Consider the following 20,214-nt stretch of genomic DNA (forward strand, 5'->3'; position numbering starts at 1 on the left):
GAGCTGTCAAGTGGTTGCTGAGAAGCGAACTGGGTTCCTCTGCAAGAGCAGCAAGCATTCTTGTACTTTAAAATGTTCCCAGAATTTAAGAACTAGAACACGCATTAACTTGAGACCCCTCCCTTTAATCCTCGGATCCTGGACCTCTACAGTATGACAATCAGAAAGGACATGACCCTTTTCAATTGGGTTAACCATAAAAATTGAGGCAGTTCATTTTGGAGGTCTTAACCCCCAACAAGGGCCCCTCCCCAGGCCTCGAAGCCAAGGATCCTGTTATTGATGCAGAAACCATAAATCAAAATAATGCTGCAAGGGAAAACGCGGGCAAGGAAACAGGCGCTTTTCTGGTTTGGTTCCAGCCGGGACAATTTCATTCCGGAACGTTTGTTTCTGTACTTTCGGGTGTCCGGGTACTATTGGGCGTTGCGCTACGGCGGAGGTGGTTGCCAAGGCGACGCCAGGAAAGATGGCTGCTGCGTCTTCATCGGATTCCGACAGCGGGAGAGCTGAGAGGTGAAGTCCCGGGTGCTCACGGCTTCCTTTCCCTCAGATGAGTAGACGGTGCCTTGGTGCCGGGTCCTGGACTCTTGCTTTCGGGCAGCGCTGGAAGTTCTGGAAAGGTCCTTTATAAATCAGTAACTGAAGCCGAAGGCCAAGAGTGTCTGTGTGTATGTGATCGGCAGATCACTCCGGGCGGCAATTGATCCCAGATTCGCCTTTCTCCGTGCTCTCAGTCTTAGGCATCCTTTTACTCAGAACTTTCTTCCTTTCCTGTGGGACTCACTTTCCAACTATTCTCTCCTTTCCCTCGCAGCAACGAAGCCAATTCGAAATGGCTGGACGCTCACTACGACCCCATGGCCAACATCCACACTTTCTCCTCCTGCCTAGGTGAGTCTCCAGACCTAGGAACGCCCAGATTTTAGGAGGATGGCAAGATTAGGTAACGGTGAAACCTTTGGGATTCTCATTTACGACCGTCTTGTGTTTTCCAGCTCTGGCAGATTTGCATGGCGATGGGGAGTACAAGGTAAGCAATCAGAAAGTTGAGTGGGGAAAATTCAGAAGTGAGATTCGCGAAGAGGCTCAACATACTCTGGAGCCCACTAGTACTGAAAAGACACATTTAGTTGGAACTTCTTTCTTTCTTTTAATTAATTATTTATTATTATTTTATGTGCATTGGTGTTTTTCGTGCACGTATGTCTGTGTGAGGGTGTCAGATCCCTTAGAACTAGAGTTACAGACCGTTGTGAGCTACCATGTTGGGTGCTGGGACCCAGGGCAGCCAGACCTCTTAACCGCTGAGATATCTCTCCAACCTTGGTATTTCTTTTTAATTTAGAAAGTGAATATTAATTTTATAACATGATCTGTAGAAATAAAACAGAAAGCAAAATGTAGATTCATAATACCAAGACATTAAGTCTCTAAGAATTAATTTGGGGGCCAGGAGTGGTGATGTATGCATGCCGTTAATAACAGCATTTGTGCAAAAAAGACAGATGGATCTCTGAGTTTGGGGCTGGCCTGACAAGTTTGAGACCAGCAGAATTACATAGTGAGACAGACCCTGCCTCAAAAACAAACAAACAAACAACAACAACAAAAAAAAAACCATCCCCATCCCAAAACAAAATTAGCAGCAAAGTTAATTTTGAGATTTTTGTTTATTTATTTAGTGTGTGGGAGGGGACATGAAGTGTGGCGGTCAGGTGGCAGCTTTTGAGAGTCTGTTCTCTCCCATGTCGGTTCCAGTGACTGAACTCAGGTCATCAGGTTTGGTGGCAAGCACCTTTGCCCACTACAGGCCCCAATCCTTTTTGTCTAAGTGTTATTGCTTAATTTTTTAGTTTATCGTACAAAAAAAGGGGGGGCTTAAAAATGAGAAATGATTCACAAAACTGGTTTGTTTTTTTTGTTATTGTTGTTTTGTTTTAAGATAAAGTCTCTCAGTGTAGTAGTCTTGGCTGTCTTGGAACTCTCTATGTAGACGAGGTTCCAGGCTGGCCTCAAACTCACAGAGATCCTCTGCCTCCCAAGTGCTGGGATTAAAGACATGCACCACCCTGCCCAATTTCTGTGTGTCATCTTTGAGTAGAGACTATGCTAATAATCTTCTCTATAACATCCAAGTTTTAGTATATGTGCTGTCAAAGTGAGCATACAGACTCAGAGTTCAGATACTGTGACATGATTCTTTGGTGCAAGGGAAAATACCTTGACTGGGAACAGGCATTAAATTATCATTGGGTATAGGTGCTCGCTGCTAAGCTTGATGACCTGAGTTGGGTCCTTGGATGCATGGGGTAGAAGGAGAGAACCAGCTCTGATCCTCTGATTTCTACATATATGCTGTGGCATGGATGTGCCCACACACATATAAATATATGTAATTTAGAATATGAAGGGAGACAAAACTCAGGGAAGTGAGGTTTTTCTGTTTCTCAAGAGAGCATAAATTATCAAGAGGCTGGTGATTGTAGAAGCTGATAGTGCTTTTATAGGGGTCCATAGTATTTTTCTCTCTACTTTTCCTTATAATTAGAAATTTTCCTTAGCAAAAACTTGATTTCAGCCACGCTGTGGTGTCACACACCTTTAATCCCAGCACTAGGAAGGCAGAGCCAGGTGAATCTCTGAGTTCGAGGCCAGCCTGGTCTACAGAGTGAGTTCCAGGACAGCCAGGGCTACACAAAGAAACCCTATCTCAAAAACAAAACAAAACAAACAAAAATCTTGATTTCAATACAAATATAACATAAATATATTTAGCCTCCTAACAGAGACTATTACAACCGTGTTCAAAGTCCTGGGTTCAGTCCCCACCATCACAGTAAAAGAAAAGGAATGAATGATGGAGAAACCCCTTATCTGTCACCCTGAGCAGTCACCAGCCTCTATAACTCAGGATTCCATTTGATCTTCTCCAGATGTCATAGGGTAGCATTCCCATTTTGCAAGAGAGAAACCTGAGTTCAGAACAGCTCATTAGCTTTCCTAAGGGGATACTTCTTCCAAGCCCACAGCAAAACCTTTGTGCATGTGAGGATGGATTAGTAAACACCAACAGAAAGGCTGAGCCTAAGAAGGTCATTGAAGAAATGACCATTATGCTAAATGGCCTCCTCTCCCTGCAGCTGGTGGTGGGAGACCTTGGCCCAGGTGGGCAGCAGCCCCGTCTGAAGGTGCTCAAAGGACCAGCCGTGCTGACAGAAAGCCCACTGCCCGCCCTGCCGGCCTCTGCTGCCACCTTCCTCATGGAGCAACATGAACCCAGGACGCCAGCCCTGGCGCTGGCCTCAGGACCTTGTGTCTATGTGTATAAGAATCTCAGACCCTACTTCAAGTTCAGCCTGCCCCAGTTACCGCCAAACCCTTTGGAACAAGATCTTTGGAACCAAGCCAAAGAGGTAAGTGACCTAGGCAACAAGATTGCAAAGACAGCAGCTGCTGGATGAGGAGGACCAGACTCAGAAGAGCGGGCTCACAAGTGGGCCGATAGTGGGAGATAGGCTGTGGCCCACCTCTGCCATCAGCAGTGAGATGCTGTGCTCGGCCCCAAGAAATACCTTCCAGGGAGGCACTGAGCCAGGCCCTTTGGAGAGCAGAAACCAGAGAGTCGCTATGCACTAGCCACATCCCCTCCTACCTGTGGGGGAAGGGAAACCGAAGAAGGGAGAGACTCACTATGGAGTGAGTGGGGGATGACCCTGGAGAGTAGGGATCCCTGGGAGAGCAACAGTAAAGAGGATGATAGGCGTGAACATGGTCCTGAGACTGAGTTCAAATCCAGGTCTTGGACTTGGGGTTCATGTCAGGCAGTTAGGAACAAGCATAGAGGAAGAAGACCTGCCCCTTGTCTCCAGATATAGACGTAGTAAGACGGTTGAGGACATGGCTGCTTGAGCTCACAGGCTCTCCCTTCTTTCCATGCTGACACAGGACCGGATCGACCCCTTAACCCTGAAGGAGATGCTGGAGGGCATCCGGTGAGGGTCCGCTTCCCCACTTTCCATGGCTTCATCCCAAAACTTTCCTGTGACCCCTCACTAAAGCCGCCATTTTGGCCATTCTCATTGCAGGGAAAAGGCAGAGGTGCCTTTGTCTGTCCAGTCGCTCAGGTAGGAGTCCTGTGGAGGCAGGGCAAAGCGGGCATCTGTGGACTGGCCCCGGGGGCAGCCAGGCCATGGCATGTAGGTGCTAATTCTGTGTGTGTGCAGGTTTCTGCAGCTGGAGCTGAGTGAAATGGAGGCGTTTGTGAACCAGCACAAGTCCAAGGTTATCAAGCGCCAGGTAACGCCCCTTCTCTTTTTGTTGCCCTGTAAAGGTGCGTACATTTTTTAAATTGTGTATGCTCATGTGTGGGCAGGTGTATATGTGTGCATGCATGGGTGTGGAGGCCAGAGGATGACTTCAGGTGATATCCTCAGAAATGCCATCCAGCTCCTTTGATATAAAGTCACTCTTGACATAGCTTGAGCTCACCAGTTAGGCTACACTGGCTGGCCAGGGAGCCCCAGGGGTGCAGCTGTCTCAGCCTCCCCAAGTGCTGGTATTACAGGGACGTGTCACTCTGCTTGGCATGTCTTGCATGGCTTCTGGGGATCAAATTCAGCTCCTACTTGCCAGGCAAGCATTTTACCAACAGAACTATATCCCCACCTCCAAACACTCACACAAAGAGAGAGAGACCATGCAACATCAGCAGTTAATTCTAACGCTGAACCTGGCCAGTGGCACTCTGCAGTTTTCCTTCCAGCCGTACTCCATGTCTAGGGTCTCAAAGCAGGGTGTCTTCTATATTTGCAGTTAACAGGGATGGCTATGAACAGCTGTGACATGATAGTAATTATCAAACTTGTTTTCTTTTCTTTATTATGTATACAGTGTCCTACTTGCATGTATTCCTGCTGGCCAGTAGAGGGCACCAGATCTCACTACAGAGGGTTGTGAGCCACCATGTGGTTGCTGGGAATTGAACTCAGGTTCTCTGGAAGAGCAGCCAGTGCTCTTAACCTCTGAGCCATCTCTCCAACCCCAAACTTAAATTCTTAAGGGTAAAGATAATAATTCTTATTGCAGAATATTCAGAAAATAAAGAGAAATATAAAGATGATTCCACTACCTAGGGACACCCACTTCTTAGCATTTCTGTACATTTCCTTCACAGATTGTTTTTTTATGCTGCTTCTCTTGAGTAATATTTTGAGAACACCATATTTTGAGCCTTAAATAGCCTTTGAGAACTCTTAACATTAATTGTTTGGTTATTTGTGATTTCTTTCATTTGTTTGTTTTGGTTGCTTTTTTTGTTTTTTGTTCTTGTTTTTGTATTTTTGGCTACAGGGTTTCTCTGTGTGGCCCTAGGTGTCCTGGAACTCACTCTGTAGACCAGGCTGGCCTCAAACGCACAGAGATCCGACTGCCTCTGCCTCCTGAGTGCTGGGATTAAAGGCATGCACCACCACTGCCAGTTTGGATCTTCTTTCAAATCATGTTTTTGTTGTTGTTTAATGAGTTTTGTTTTGTTTAGGTTGTTTTTTGTTTTGTTTTGTTTTGTTTTGTTTTGTTTTGTTTTTCGAGACAGGGTTTCTCTGTGTAGTTTTGGTGCCTGTCCTGGATCTCAGTCTGTAGACCAGGCTGGCCTCGAACTCACAAAGATCCGCCTGTCTCTGCCTCCCGAGTGCTGGGGTTAAAGGCGTGTGCCACCAACGCCTGGCTTGTTTAGTTTTTGAGACAAAGTCTTGCTAGGTGGTTCTGACTGGCCTGGAACTGGGGAACTAGATTTATAAGCCAAGCTCACCTTGAACATGCAGCAATCCTCCTGCCTCTGCTTCACCAGTGCTGGGATTACAGGTATGAGCCACATACTCAGCTCTTAAGTGTGTGGCCATGTTGGTTTTGACTATATGAATAGCTCATAAGTGGTTTAGACAAGCCTCATTGTTTTTGTTTGTTTGTTTGGTTGGTTGGTTTTTGTTTTGTTTTGTTTTTTTCTGAGACAGGGTTTCTCTATGCCGTTTGGTGCCTGTCCTGGATCTCACCACCTGGTGACAAAACTCATTGTTAAGAATTTAGGTTTGGCTGGGCGGTGGTGGTGCACGCCTTTAACCCCAGCACTCGGGAGGCAGAGCCAGGCGGATCTCTGTGAGTTTCGAGGCCAGCCTGGTCTACAGAGCAAGATCCAGGACAGGCTCCAAAGCTACAGAGATAAACCTTGTCTCGAAAAAACAAAAAGAGAATTTAGGTCTGTTGCAAAAACACTTTTGCCATTAACATTCAGAGACGCCTCATGCTTGCTCCTCTTTTGCCCTCTTCCTTCCCTCCTCTGCTCTGGGGGTGTCTGGGGCCACGGTGGAGTCCTTCTGCAGACAGTCATCACCACCATGACCACCCTGAAGAAGAACCTTGCAGATGAGGATGCTGTGTCCTGTCTGGTGCTGGGCACTGAGAACAAGGAGCTCCTAGTGCTTGACCCTGAGGCCTTCACCGTTTTGACCAAGGTCAGTGTCAGGTCACGGTCAGGCTGCATCCTCCTCCTCGTTCTCTCAGTTGTGGGTAGTGTCCATCCACTGAAGGAAAGCGAGAGCTCGCTACTGCTAGATCTAGTACGAAAGCTTTAGCGTGGATCCTTCTAGATGTTCTCACGTGTGGCATGGTTATCTAGCTTGATTCAAACATTCTAATTTTATACAGAGTTTCATGATTGCTGCTGTGGTAAAATACCCTGATCAGGAGCAACTTGGGGAAGAAAGGGTTTGATTGAATTACAACTCCAGGGTCCAGTATATCACTTTAGGGAACTCGAGCAGCTGGCCGCTTGACATCCACAGTCTAGGGCAGAGACAAAGGAATACGCCCATGGAGTCTGCTTGCTTGTGCTTAATCTTCAGCTGCCTTTCTTCACTCAGACAGTTCAGAGCCTGACCAATGAATTCAAGGTGTGCCTTGCCACCTCAATTAACAATCAAGACAATTGCCCACAGGCCAACCTGATAAAGGTAGTTCCTCAATTGAAACTCCTCACGGGTTTTGTTAAGGTGATGTTAAGTATAAGCAGTACAGGGATAAACAGGCTTGTGTGCAGAATCCAACAATTTGTTCTTTCACATTACCATGTGATGTCAGTGTCTTCCTGTGTTTACAAAACCACATCAATCTTTTTGTCTTATTCTTGGCTTTTTTTGTTTTTGTTTTTGTTTTTCAGTGTAGTCTAGGATAGCCTTAAACTTGTGATCCTCCTGTCTCCATCTCCCGAGTGTTGGTATTATGGTGTATCACACCACTCCCAGCTTCATATCAGCCCTTTTAAAGGCCCCACATAGCCATTCTCTATGTAGATACACATGTGAATACATATATAGATGTATGTACCTTGCAACATATTGTCCACTTGAAAGTTTTTCATTATTATTAATGCTGCTACAGCGGTCTTCCATGTTCAGACAAAGTAGACAATTAGATACTTAGATAATTCTGATGCTTTGCTGGAGGCGGCAGAGTTTATCCAAATGGTATAGACTTAAAGCTGTGACCAGTAGGAAGTGAATGAAGCTATTAGGATTTTAACCAAGAATTAACACTTTCTTCCAACTATGGTCAGTATGTTTGGAGCCTTTTCTCTGCAGATGAGCCTGCCCAGTGTCCCTGTCTTCCTGGAGGTTTCTGGCCAGTTTGATGTGGAGTTCCGGCTGACTGCTGCCTGCCGAAATGGGAGCATCTATATCCTGAGAAGGTAGCCACAGTTGTGTGGTGGTTTCAGAGGCTTACAAGATGATCAGGGGGTTGGGGGCTGACTTTGGGATTGAAAAGATAAAAGAATTCGTAAAGGAGGTTGAACTGGTGAGAGTAGAGGGGAGGAGGAGGGTGGCAAAGTGAGAGCCTGGCACAATGGTTGTAATACACAACAGTACAATCAGAGGTGGAGGAAACAGATACAATCCCTTGTGCTTGTTATATTGGTGGGGTTTTTTTTGTGTTTTTGTTTTGTTTTGTTTTTCTTTTTGTTTTTGTTTTTTCAAGACAGGGTTTCTCCATATAGTTTTGGACCCTTTCCTGGAACTCACTCTGTAGCCCAGGCTGGCCTTGAACTCACAGAGATCCACCTGGCTCTGCCTCCCAAGTGCTGGGATTAAAGGCGTGCGCCACCACCGCCCAGCCCCAGATTTATTGAGTATCTACTATGCATTTAGCAGTGTCCAGAGTGTTGGAGGTGATGGAATGCTGTAAACACAGCTCCTGCCTTCCTGGGGAGGACAGGCATCACAGCTATTGCAAGTTAGATGGGTGCTTACTGAGGAGCAGTGGAGGCTCGGTGGGAAGAAACATCCTCTGCGGGAGTGACTTGAAGGGCCGTGCACCTGTAGTCCCAACATTTGGAAGGCTAAGAAAGGAGAATTCCTAGAGCCCAGGAATCTGTACCAGCCTTGGAGCAGAGCCCAGAAGCCAGCGGAGACCCACAGTCATTAGATGGCCTGAAGAAAAGTGGGTCGGAGCCTGGGGTAATTTCTGGAAAAGGAACTTAGATATGTAAATACCTGTGTAGATGTATTTACCTTAGCCACTTGGTGGCCACGTGTCTTTCACTAGTAATGCTGCTACAGTGGTCTTCCACGTTCAGACAAAGTAGATGAACTTGTATGTCTAAATAATTCTGATGCTTTGCTGGAGGTGGCAGAGGTTAGCCAAATGGTATAGACTTAAAGCTGTGGCCAGTAGGAAGTGAATGAAGCTATTAGGATTTTAATCAAGAATTAACAGTTTCTTCTGGAAAAGGAAAAACTAAAATGGAGAGACTGGAAAACTAAAGATCCTTTTCTGATAAACCACTAAACTTCCCAGGTCTAATAGCATTGGCTAGAGTGCTCTAAGGAAAATGTATTCTCAACTCTGAAATCCCAGCTGTTAGACTTGTCACCATTGTGAAGGGCAGGAGGGCAAGGTCACATATCTACAAAGTGGTAGTTGGAGAAATAATCCCATCATCTGCTCAGGACCAGGGGTGCTTTCAGGCTAATCTGGGAGTGCTTAGAAGGGATGGGTCAGCCGGGAGCTAGAGGCAAGGCTCCTCTGGGCAGAGATTGTGTGTTTATTCCACAGAGACTCCAAACACCCCAAGTATTGCATCGAGTTGAGTGCCCAGCCTGTGGGGCTGGTCCGGGTACACAAGACCCTGGTGGTGGGCAGCACCCAGGAGAGTCTGCATGGCTTCACCCACAAGGTGTGGTCTCTGGCAAGCCCCCACCCCTCCACACCATCTGCCCTGTGAGCCCAGAGCTCTCCCTTCCCTTCTGCTCCGGCTGCCCTTTCTTTCCACTTGAAGGCCTGAACTCCCTGCAGACACACTGGCTGTTCCTTGCTAGGGTAAGAAGCTGTGGACAGTGCAGATGCCTGCAGCCATCCTGACCATGAACCTCCTGGAGCAGCGTTCCCGGGGCCTGCAGGCTGTCATGGCTGCCCTGGCCAATGGGGAGGTCCGCATTTACCGTGACAAGGCCCTGCTTAACGTCATCCATGCCCCTGTGAGCACTCCCCCAGCGCTGCTGCCGGCTCTTCTTACCCCAGCCCTTTTCCCTTCATAATTTTTATGTATGTATGTAATTGATGTCATCCACCCACATTCCCCTTTTAACTCCCCACTCCCTGGTACCCTTTTCCCCAACTTTCATGTCTTTTTTTTTTTTTTTTTTTTTTAACCTACTTGCTTTACTCAGGGCTGTTGGCATGTGTATGGGGTGGGTGTATTTACTGACCCATGACCAACTTACCGGTGGCTACACCCCTGAAGAGAAATGACTCCCTACCTCCAGCAGCCATGGACTGCCAATAACTCCTTAGCTTGGGTGGGGCCTCATCCGCCCCTCCCCCATCCACCTGGCCCTGCTTCTTCACTGCCTCTCCTGACCCCGTAGGGACAAGTCTCAGAAATACTGGTTAAACCCATCATGATGTGTACAGTTGCCACAGGAGAGGTGGCAAATCAGTTTGCCAACTGGGTAAATGTCAGAGGAGCACTCTAGACCAGGAACAGCATGAACAAAGGCTGAGGGGCATAAAAGTTCTTTTTTTTTTTTTTTGAGACAGGGTCTAGCTGGCCTGGAACTCACTCTGTGGACCAAGTTGGCCTCTAACTCACAGAGTTCTACCTGCCTTTGCCTCCTGAGTGCTGGGATTAAAAGGCTGTGCCACTATGCCCTGTTCTTTATTATTATTATTAAAATATAATTATATCATTTTTCCTTTCCTCCCTCAAACTCTTCTAATGTACCCATTCTCCTTGCTCCCTCTCAAAATTGTGGCCTCTTTTAGGCCAGGCGGCGGTGGCACACGCCTTTAATCCCAGCACTTGGGAAGCAGAGGCAGAAAGATCTCTGTGAGTTCAAGGCCAGCCTGGTTTATAGATCGAGATCCAGGACAGGCACCAAAACTACACAGAGAAACCCTCCCTGTCTCAAAAACAAACAAACAAACAAATTGTGGCCTCTTTTTGCTTTTTTTTTTTTTTTTTTTTTTTTTTCAAGACAGGGTTTCTCTGTGTAGTTTTGGTGCTTGTCCTGAATCTTGCTTGGTAGACCAGGCTGGCCTTGAACTCATAGAGATCTGCCTGCCTCTGCCTCCCGAGTGCTGAGATTAAAGGCATGCACCACTGCCACCCAGCTTGGCCTCTCTTTCTTTAGTTGTTATTATTTTACACACACACTTATTATCTGATCAGTTCATTTTAGTATGTATATGAGTTCAGAGCTGACTACTTGGTATTGGATAACCAGTTAGAATCTTTTTTTATTAAAATAATTTTGTGTGTGTGGCTGTTTGCCTGCATGCATGTCTGTGCACCGTGAGTTCATAGTTCCCATGGAGGCCAGAAAAGGACATAGGATCCCTTGAATCTGGAGTTACAGGCCACCATGTGGGTGCTGGGAATCAAACCTAGGTCCTCTGGTAAAGCAGCCAGTGCCTTTAACTGCTGAGCCATCTCTCCAGTTCCAGTTCCAGGGCTCTTTTTACACACACACACACATATTCCATGTGAGCATGTGCCAGGTGAGCATGTGGGGATAAGAGGACAAGTTACAGGGATGAGCCCTCCTTCCCCCATGGGTTCCTGGGATTGAACGCAGGTTGTCAGACCTGCACAGTAAGTGCTCTTACCCTCTGACCCATCTCACCAGCCCTGTGTGAACATTTCCTAACGCAAAATTCTAAGTGGTTTTATGAGCACGACATAAAATCTGAAGGCAGTGCTTGGGCCTGATGTACTGGGAGGGTAGGGGTTAGGAGAATACAGGAGAAAACTGGGGAAGGTCGATTGGAGTCTGATGTGGGAGATCTTAAATATCCTGCCAAGAAGAGCGAAAGCCACTGGAGGGTTGTGGTTCTGAAAGGCAGTAGAGACAACCAAGGACACAGTGGAGACACAGACTAGGTGGCCCAAGAGACTGATTAGAAGACCACTCCAAAAAGGGCTAGGGGTGTTCCATGTGGAGCTTAGCAGGGCCGGTGAGGTTGGGAGGGAGATGGATAATCCAAGAAGTATTTCCAAGGCAGCATTGCCACAGCTTCTCTTCACATCTCACCCGTTTTTACTTTGATCTGGGCTCTCCCCTCCGGCCATCTTGCTCTCCTCAAGCTGTTTTCCCCGGTGAAATCTGGTTTCTCCACACAGGATGCAGTAACCAGCCTTTGCTTTGGCCGATACGGGCGAGAGGACAACACCCTCATCATGACTACTCGAGGTGAGCACTCTGGGAAGGACGGGGTGGGCCTGGGGTGAAGAGATGAGATTCTGGGGGGAAGGAGGAGGCTGTGGATAGAAACAGGTGGAAAGCCAGGCCTGCGCACATGTTCTGTGTAAGGTTGGATCAGCTTATCAGCAGTTGGATTTTTCTGCCTAGGAGCTAATCCTGGTCAGGCCGGTGCCTCTCCAGCTTACCCAGCACCCTCAGCATCCACCATAGTGCCAAGAACATCACAGTACTTCATAAACAGCTACTAAAGAAATGAATGAATTGGTGATAGGAGAGTGCTGGAAGCCACATGTGCTGCCACACAGCTGTAATAGCAGCACCTGGGAAGGTGGTCAAGGTCATGTTTTAACACAGAGGGAAGTTCAAGGCTCTCCTAAGCTACATGGGTCCCTTCCTCAGGAGAAAAAAGGCAGACTTGAGATATTTCATTCCTTCTAGAAAGTGAATCTCGTAAGAAAGACAAGACATGTGTGGACATGAATGTAATTGTTTTGAGAAGAATGGGAATGTGGGGTAGGACAGGGGAATGGATATGTTTCTCTTGCCCACTTCTCAGGTGGTGGCCTTATCATCAAGATCCTGAAGCGTACAGCAGTGTTTGTGGAAGGGACAGGTGAGATGGGCCCCCCACTAGCACAGACCACAAAACTCAACGTGCCCCGGAAGACCCGGCTGTATGTGGACCAGACCTTGCGAGAGCGGGAAGCTGGCACGGGTAAGACTCCTGGAAGAACAGAGACTCCCACTGGGGGCCTTGAGCATGGGAGAGACCTCAGCCAACAGGGAAGGCCAGAGGTATAGCCTTCAGGTAACAAACCGATCCTCACGGCAGAGGGTGTGGTTAGTGAGAGTCGGGACCCTTGGCATTCAGAGCCAGCAGTTACTTCCAGATGCAGGAATTCTCGAGAGAAAAGGAGAATTCACCAGCGTTCTTGTTGTTAAGTTTTCCTGCTCACCCATTCATTCGTTACCTATGATACCAGGCAGCTCAGTCCGGCTAACTTCGTGTTGGGTGCTAGATGCTTTCTTCCAAGGGCTGCTGGAGCACAAACAAAGGAGTGAAAAATATTGCTGGGTGTGATGATAGCACACGCCTTTAATCCCGGCACTTGGGAGGCAGAGACAGTAGGTCTCTATGAGTCTGAGGTCAGGGAGAGTTACATAGTGAGACCTTGTCTCAAAAACAAACCAAACAGCCAGGTGGTGGCAGCACACACCTTTAATCCCAGCACTTGAGAGGCAGAGGCAGGCGGATCTCTGTGAGTTCAAGGCCAGCCTGGTCTACAAAGTGAGTTCCAAGACAGCCAGGACTGTTACACAGAGAAACTCTGTCATGAAAAACCAAAAAACAAATAAGCAAACCAAACCAAACAAAATACAACTAAATATGTATGTAAATGTATAAAGTGTCAAAAAATCAGTAGGGAGTTAAGTTCTATAAGGTGACCAGATATAAAAGTCTCAAAGTCTCTTAATCTTGGGCTGGAGAGCTGGCTCAGCAGTTAAGAGCACTGGCTGCTCTTCCAAAGGACCCAGGTTTGATTCCCAGCACCCACTTGGCCGCTTACAACTATCTTGAGGCCTTCTTCAGTGGATCTGATGCCCTCTTCTGGCCTTTACAGGCACTGCACTCACATGCACATACCCACATGTAGGCACACTCATACACATTAAAAATAAATAAATGAATAAAAATTGAAAAACTTGGATGCTTTTTATATGTACCAATAATCTCTGACTGGCAAATATGACAGGAAAATGTCTATTCACAATAGCAGAGAGATCCCTAGAAATAAATATAATGAAAAAAATGTACAAAGGCTAGTAAAGAAAATTATAAAACTATCTTCATGATGGATGTGGTGGCACACACTTATAATCCTATCACTTGGGAGGTGGAAGGTGGGATATGAAGTTCATGATCAGCTACATAGTGAGACCCTGACTAAAAAACAAAAAACAACAGGAAAAACAAACAAACAAACCAGCGCCAGAGCAATTAGAGTGGGGGCTGTGGCTCTAGAGGTGGATTTGAAGAGGGGTCAGATGCATTTGGCAAATGGGTAGGGGTAAGGGATGAACCAAGGGGACTTGGGGACTGGTACAGTGGGTGGGACAGGTGCCGTGAGCCAGTCAGGGTGAGGCTGGTTTCCATTATGTTGAACTTGGTGTGGGTGGGACCTCAGATGGAGATGACCATGAGGCAGTTCAAAGCTGAGGCAGGCTTGGGCACCCACAAGCTGCTAGGGACACACCACACAACAATGTCTACATATATGGAGCTTGGCATGTGGCTATGGGAACAGGTTTAAATCCTTAAGGAGCTAGAAGCTGATGTTCTTAGGGGTGGCCAGAGTCAGAGCAGGTCCTATATTATCCAGAGAACAAGATGGTAGGTGAGAAGACTAAGGTCAAGACCAGCCTTGAAACAGGGAACACCAGTCTTGAAGGCTGGACAGAAGGTACCAGGGATGGAGACCGAGATAAGGAGGAAATAGGGTATGGTCCACCACATCCAGTATGGCACTCCTTATCCCTACATTCCCAGCTTCTGCAGGCCTTGCCTGCCTATCATGTCTTCCTTCTCCTTTCTTCTCACGTGATCTGAACAAGAGTACTCTTCCCCTCCCACTGCTCCATTCAGCCTTCATGTTTCCCTCTGCAGCCATGCACCGAACCTTCCAGACAGACCTCTACCTGCTGCGCCTGCGGGCTGCCAGAGCCTATGTGCAGGCCCTGGAGTCCAGCCTGAGCCCCATGTCAACCACAGCTCGGGAGCCACTCAAGCTGCATGCTGTGGTAAGCACCCAGGGGTAGGGACATTAGGGGCAGGGGTGAGTGGGTCCTCCTGCTGCACAGGTAAGCACCCAGGGGTAAGGACAGTAGGGGCAGGGATGAGTGGGTCCTCCTGCTGCACAGGTAAGCACCCAGGGGTAGGGACATTAGGGGTGAGTGGGTCCTCCTGCTGCACAGGTAAGCACCCAGAGAGGAGAGAGGATACCAAGCCCTGTGCTCCCTTCTTGCCTCCCCACAGATGGAGAGACTGAGGCCCTGTCCTCCTAAGAGGGCTGCTCTTACCTCCTATACTGCTCCTCAGGAGGGCTGCTCAGTCTTCTGTTCTGCCCGCCTGTGGCTGGCTCCAGAGGGAGACATAGTCCCCTGTTCCATGCTGTACCTCAGACAAACCCCCAGGCTGGAGTGGGGTATAAGCACATAGTAGTTACAGTGGGACATTTCTCCCAGGAATCTGGAAGGATTCTTCTGGCCACAGTTCAAGGGAGAGAGTGGTTTCTGTTGGCATGGGCAACCTGGGAATAGGACTGCCTGGTATAGGGAAGGGTTACCTTGACCTGACCCTACATGCCCTGAGCATGTACACACACACACATACACACACACATACACACACACATACACCACACATACACACACACACACACATACACACACACACACACACACACACATACACACACACACACACACACATACACCACACATACACACACACACACATACACACACACACACATACACACACACACACACACACACACACACACACACACACACACACACGCAACCTCAAGGCCCACGGAGCCCCAGTTCTCAGTGAGCCTGAGTGTTGCTGAGTGTTGTTAGAGCCTCCGTGTTCCAGTTGCTCCTTTTCTTTTCTCCCCGCCTCCCCAGACAGGGTTTCTCTGTGTAGTCCTGGCTCTCCTAGAACTCACTCTGTAGACCAGGCTGGCCTTGAACTCAGAGATCTGCCTTCCTGTCCTCCGAGTGCTGGGATAAAGGCGTGCACCACCACGCCTACTTTCATTTGTTTCTTTTCTGAAGAAAGAGGCTGGATACAGAAAAGGTTACAGAGCCACTTAGAATGGGGTGCAGGCTGGTGTTTAAATCGTTGAACCACCAGGATGAGAGTAGGCCGTCAGGCCCTGGGGTCAGTGACGAGCACAGCCGCAGCCCCAAGCCAACTTTACCCACAACTCCTTAAGTAGCCTCTATCAAGACCTTCCCTGATCTTTGCCTTTGCCATCCTGTACGCCTCTGGGCTTCCGTGCCCTTTAAGAAGCAGATGCACAGCCGGGCAGTGGTGGCGACGCCTTTAATCCCAGCACTCGGGAGGCAGAGCCAGGCGGATCTCTGTAAGTTCGAGGTCAGCCTGGTCTACAGAGCGAGATCCAGGGCAGGCACCAAAACTACACAGAGAAAGCCTGTCTTGAAAAAAACAAAAACCAAAAGAAAAAGAAAAATAAGCAGATACACAGAGCTGGAAAAGGGTGGCTTGAGGGCATTGATGTGGAAGCAGCAGGCAAGGTGGTGGTATTCAGTGTTCAAGGCCAGTGGGTCCTAAGGGCCTCTCCATCTACTCTTTCCACAGGTTCAAGGCCTGGGCCCCACCTTTAAGCTAACACTTCACCTACAGAATACCTCAACAGCTCGGCCAGTCCTGGGGCTGCAGATCTGCTTCCTGTACAACGAGGCACTCTATGCCCTGCCCCGGGCCTTCTTCAAGGTACTGGATCTCCACGTTGACATGGCTCCAGCAATCAGGGCTGGGGCTGATGAGGTGCCCCTAACGGTTAGGTTGAGGTAAGGGAGTGGCCAGCAGACCAACACAAGCCAGAGACCAGACTGGGCTCCTGCCTCCACTGCCTTTTTCCCAGCCAGAGAGACCCCAGGGGGCCACACAGAGGAGCTGGGAAAGAGCTGAGTGAGTTCTTCCTCTGCTCCCACCCCACCCGCCCCATGCTGCTGGGGAGGTGGGGGAGCTCCAGAATTCATGCTACCCAGCTGTTCCTGCTGGAGAAGAGGAGCCACCCTTTGCCCCAGTCACTACAGAACCACAGGGCCGGGTTTCCCCCAGGGCTCAAGGTGTCCTCAAGTTGGGAGAAGCAAAAACCAAGACTCTTGAATAGGGAGGAATGAACCCTGGCCTTGGTAGCTGTCAAGGGGTCTAGGTTTAACCAGGCACCCGTGGGCCCCAGCCATGCACTTACCCTCCCGTCACCATGTCCCCTGGATCTGGCTTGTCATCCCTGCCCAGGCTGAAGAGTCCTGAGATGCAGCAGAGAGGACAGGCACAAATGCTTTGAAGGCTAGTTTATTTCTGTCCCTCAAACATAGGTCCCTTTGCTGGTGCCAGGACTCAGCTACCCACTGGAGACCTTTGTGGAGAGTCTCAGTAGCAAGGGCATCTCAGACATGATCAAGGTAGGTTGCCCTTCGGTATTTCAGAGAGCCACGTGGGGCCCTGGGGAGGACAGTAGGATGGGGGTGGACAGGACTCTGGGGCTCTGGGCCGCGGTGGGGTGTGTCAGCACAGCAGAGGCCTCCCAGCCTTCCCGTCCCTCAGACAGATAGGCTGGTAGCCTATCGTTTGAGCCAGCACCGACAGAAGATTTGCTGTTAGCAAAGAGGAGAGGTAAGGTGTGTGCCCCCTTCGCCATGTCTCCTCCCTAGGTGCTGGTGCTCCGGGAAGGCCAGAGTGCGCCCCTGTTGAGTGCCCACATCAACATGCCTGTGAGTGAGGGGCTGGCAGCTGCCTGAGCCCTGGGCCAGCATTCAAGCCTCCGCAGAATGGAGTCAGCCGGATCCAGAGACTTGCAGTGTCCCCAGGCCACGCCCCCACACAGCGATGTAGTGGGCTTCCTGTTTGTCTCTGAAACAGTCCCTGCTCTCCACCTTCGCCACTGGGCCTGAGCCACAAGACAGGGAGTGCTCAGAATCAGCTCCTCCTCCCTCAGACTCCTCCTGAGCACTGTCCCGCAAATCTTGCTGCCTACCAGCCTCCCCAGCTTTTTAAAGAGATCTTGCCGGGTTCCAGGAAGAGATCTGAGGTGATCAAGTGAGCGCAGGCCCAGACCTTCCTTCCTCCCACTCATCTGTTTCAGATCAAGGCCACAATTGTTCAAGGGCGTGGCCTGGGAATTCAGCTGAGACTGAGCCCCTGCGGCCCTTTAAGGTTTTAGGGGCATTGGCTTCTGCCAGCTTAGCTTGCAGGCACACGTGCTAAGCTTCCTCAGATGATTGAGGGGCTCCATTTTCTACCTTGCAGCCCAGGAGACACAGGGCTCTGTCCACAAGTCTTAGACTAGCCACAAAGATTGCCAGAGGAGGTGGTGCAGGGGATAGAGGGGATCCATGTGAGGAGCTCGAGGTCCCAGCCCCAGCCAGAGCTCCCACATAGCAGCTGCTGCTGACCAGAAGCTCATGTCCAGAGACATTGTTCCTGAAATGGAACACCAAGCTAGATAGCAGAGCTGGGGCTGGTGGCACCAGGAGGAGTATTTCTGGGACCTGGGAAGTGGTCCAAGAGGCAGATGCCTATAAGTACCTGTCAGGATGCACTTAGGCCCAGGCCCAAGATGGTCCAGAGGGTGGGATGTTTTCTGTGCAGTGGCCAGAGTATGCATGAGGTCACTGAAAAGTACACGAGTGGTATGAGTGAGGCTCAATATGACATGAAGATGTGTGTGGATCCCAAGTGGCAGCCAACCCTGGCCCTCCTCAAGAACCGTTCTGAACCACTTGAGAACCAGGAGCCCTGCTCCATGGAAACCAGCGTGTTCTCCTGTCTGACCAAGTTCAGCCTGGTGTGTGGCACACAGCTCAGGCCTGCCTCCTGCTTCCACCTCCTCTCCAGTAGAAAAAAAAAAAAAAAAAGAATTTGACTGGATTAATTCTAAACTGCTTTCAGCTCTCAACACCGTCAGGGCTTGGCAGCTCCTCGGGAAGAAGGGAAGAATTGGCCCAATAGGTGATACTAACAAGCTTTTGCCCGCAAGACCAATGGCTCCAAGCTGGCCACCACTGCCCAGTAACAGCTTCTGAGCCCACTTGGGGACTAGGGTAACGCTGCCACCTTGACCCTTCACTGGGGGCCAGGCTAAGAGACAATGAGCCTAGACCAAAGAAACAGCCCATCCCCTCACAGACAGACTGCCTGAGCATGGATGGCAAAGGGTGCCTTGCTATATCAGCCAGTAGAGACACAGCTGGAGCGAGCAGGTCTAATGGAGACGGAAAGATGAGACGGGGAGGGAGTGTTGCTGTCACTCAGAAATCCCAGCCTAACCTGCAGAACTTGGCAGGGATGGAAGGTCTGCTCAAGACGGTGATGGGCCCCTTGTCACGGGGATTATGTGAGTGAGGCTGTGTTATGACAAGGCTAGATTGTGTATTTGGTCAGATGATGTTCCAGTCCCTTTCACCCCAGTCAAGCTGTGAAATCAGAACAAAAATATTTCATGTGCACTCTCTCCATACCTATTCAAAGCTGAGAATTAACCAACCATTTTTGAGCTTTCAGATGTTTTCATGGAATTGGTACCTGCTTTTTTTCCATTGCTTAGTTTTCTAATATACCATTGGAAATTTCCCCATCCAACCTCAGTTCTTTTCTCAGGACACCTCCCTCATACCTTGCTTCTGTGTAGACTCCTATAAGAGAGTTCCCTTATAGGAACTCCCTTTTCCCTTATCCAGGGCTAGACCCCGTCTTCCTTCTTATTCTGCCCTCGTGTGGTAAAGCATAGCCATGGGGAGCTTCTTTTTAAGACCCGTTCTAATGTCGCTTGTCTGGACATTGCTGTCTTCAGCTCACATGTTTAATAGTTCGGGTGGTAAATGAAAGCTGGAAATCGTTTTCCTATACACAAAGCTCCCGTAGCCTCTGGCTTCTGTGCTGTTTCTACTGGTCCTGATTGTTGCTTTGTGAGGTGGGGATAGATGAGCATTCCGTCCTAGGGCTGTACTGTTCTCTCTGGAGCTCCAGTTCAGCCCAACATCTGATAAAGCAGTCATTCCTGAGAGGACTAGATTGATCCTGATTTTCTTCTCTCTTCTTTCATGGTCATTGTTTGCTTTTTTTTTCCGAGACTGAAAATTTTGTGGGCTTTTAAGTTTCAAGCTGTTTTTCTTAGTTCTCAACTCCTCTGTTCAGTCCTCATGGTATCCTTTCAAAGATGTATTTAATCATTGCATTTATTTGTGTGTGTATAGCCTAATAACATCTAATTTAAAAAACTCATACTGAATTTATTTAATTAAACAATCCATCCCCTCTAAAGTCAGAAATGGGCTGGATGGGGGGCGCAGTGATTAAGAGCACTTGCTGATCTTGCAAAGGATCTGGGCTCAGTTCCTGGCACCCATATAGTGTGGTTCACAACTGTCTAACTCCAGTTTCAGAAGACCTGACCACCACTTTTGGCACTAGGCACCCACCTGGTGTACATACATACATGTAGGAACTCATTCACATTAAAAAGTTTAAAGTAAAAAAGCCAGGTGGTGGTGGTGCACGCCTTTAATCTCAATACTCGGGAGGCAAAGGTAGGTGGATCTCTATGAGTTTGGGGCCAGCCTGGTCTATAGCGAGTTCCAGGACAGCCAGAGCTGCTACAGAGAAACCCTGTCTCAAAAAACAAACAAACAAAAAAATGAAGCTGTA

General features: G+C 48.7%; 1 protein-coding gene across 1 annotated transcript; it reads left to right on the plus strand.

Annotated features, from left to right (window-relative positions):
* The first annotated feature begins 310 nt into the window (after positions 1–310).
* Positions 311–19,791, plus strand: Bbs1 (Bardet-Biedl syndrome 1). Its single transcript, XM_059263084.1, has 17 exons — positions 311–516; positions 818–894; positions 999–1,033; positions 3,144–3,416; positions 3,949–3,995; positions 4,089–4,127; positions 4,227–4,299; positions 6,378–6,509; positions 7,635–7,741; positions 9,106–9,226; positions 9,369–9,527; positions 11,672–11,741; positions 12,310–12,468; positions 14,419–14,552; positions 16,141–16,275; positions 16,887–16,973; positions 17,223–19,791. The coding sequence occupies exons 1-17, from the start codon at positions 470–472 to the stop codon at positions 17,307–17,309; spliced, it is 1,782 nt and encodes a 593-aa protein (XP_059119067.1). The 5' UTR covers positions 311–469; the 3' UTR covers positions 17,310–19,791.
* The last annotated feature ends 423 nt before the right edge of the window (positions 19,792–20,214 follow it).

This window comes from Peromyscus eremicus, chromosome 1 (genome assembly GCF_949786415.1).
Source record: "Peromyscus eremicus chromosome 1, PerEre_H2_v1, whole genome shotgun sequence".
In the NCBI taxonomy this organism is placed as follows: domain Eukaryota; kingdom Metazoa; phylum Chordata; class Mammalia; order Rodentia; family Cricetidae; genus Peromyscus; species Peromyscus eremicus.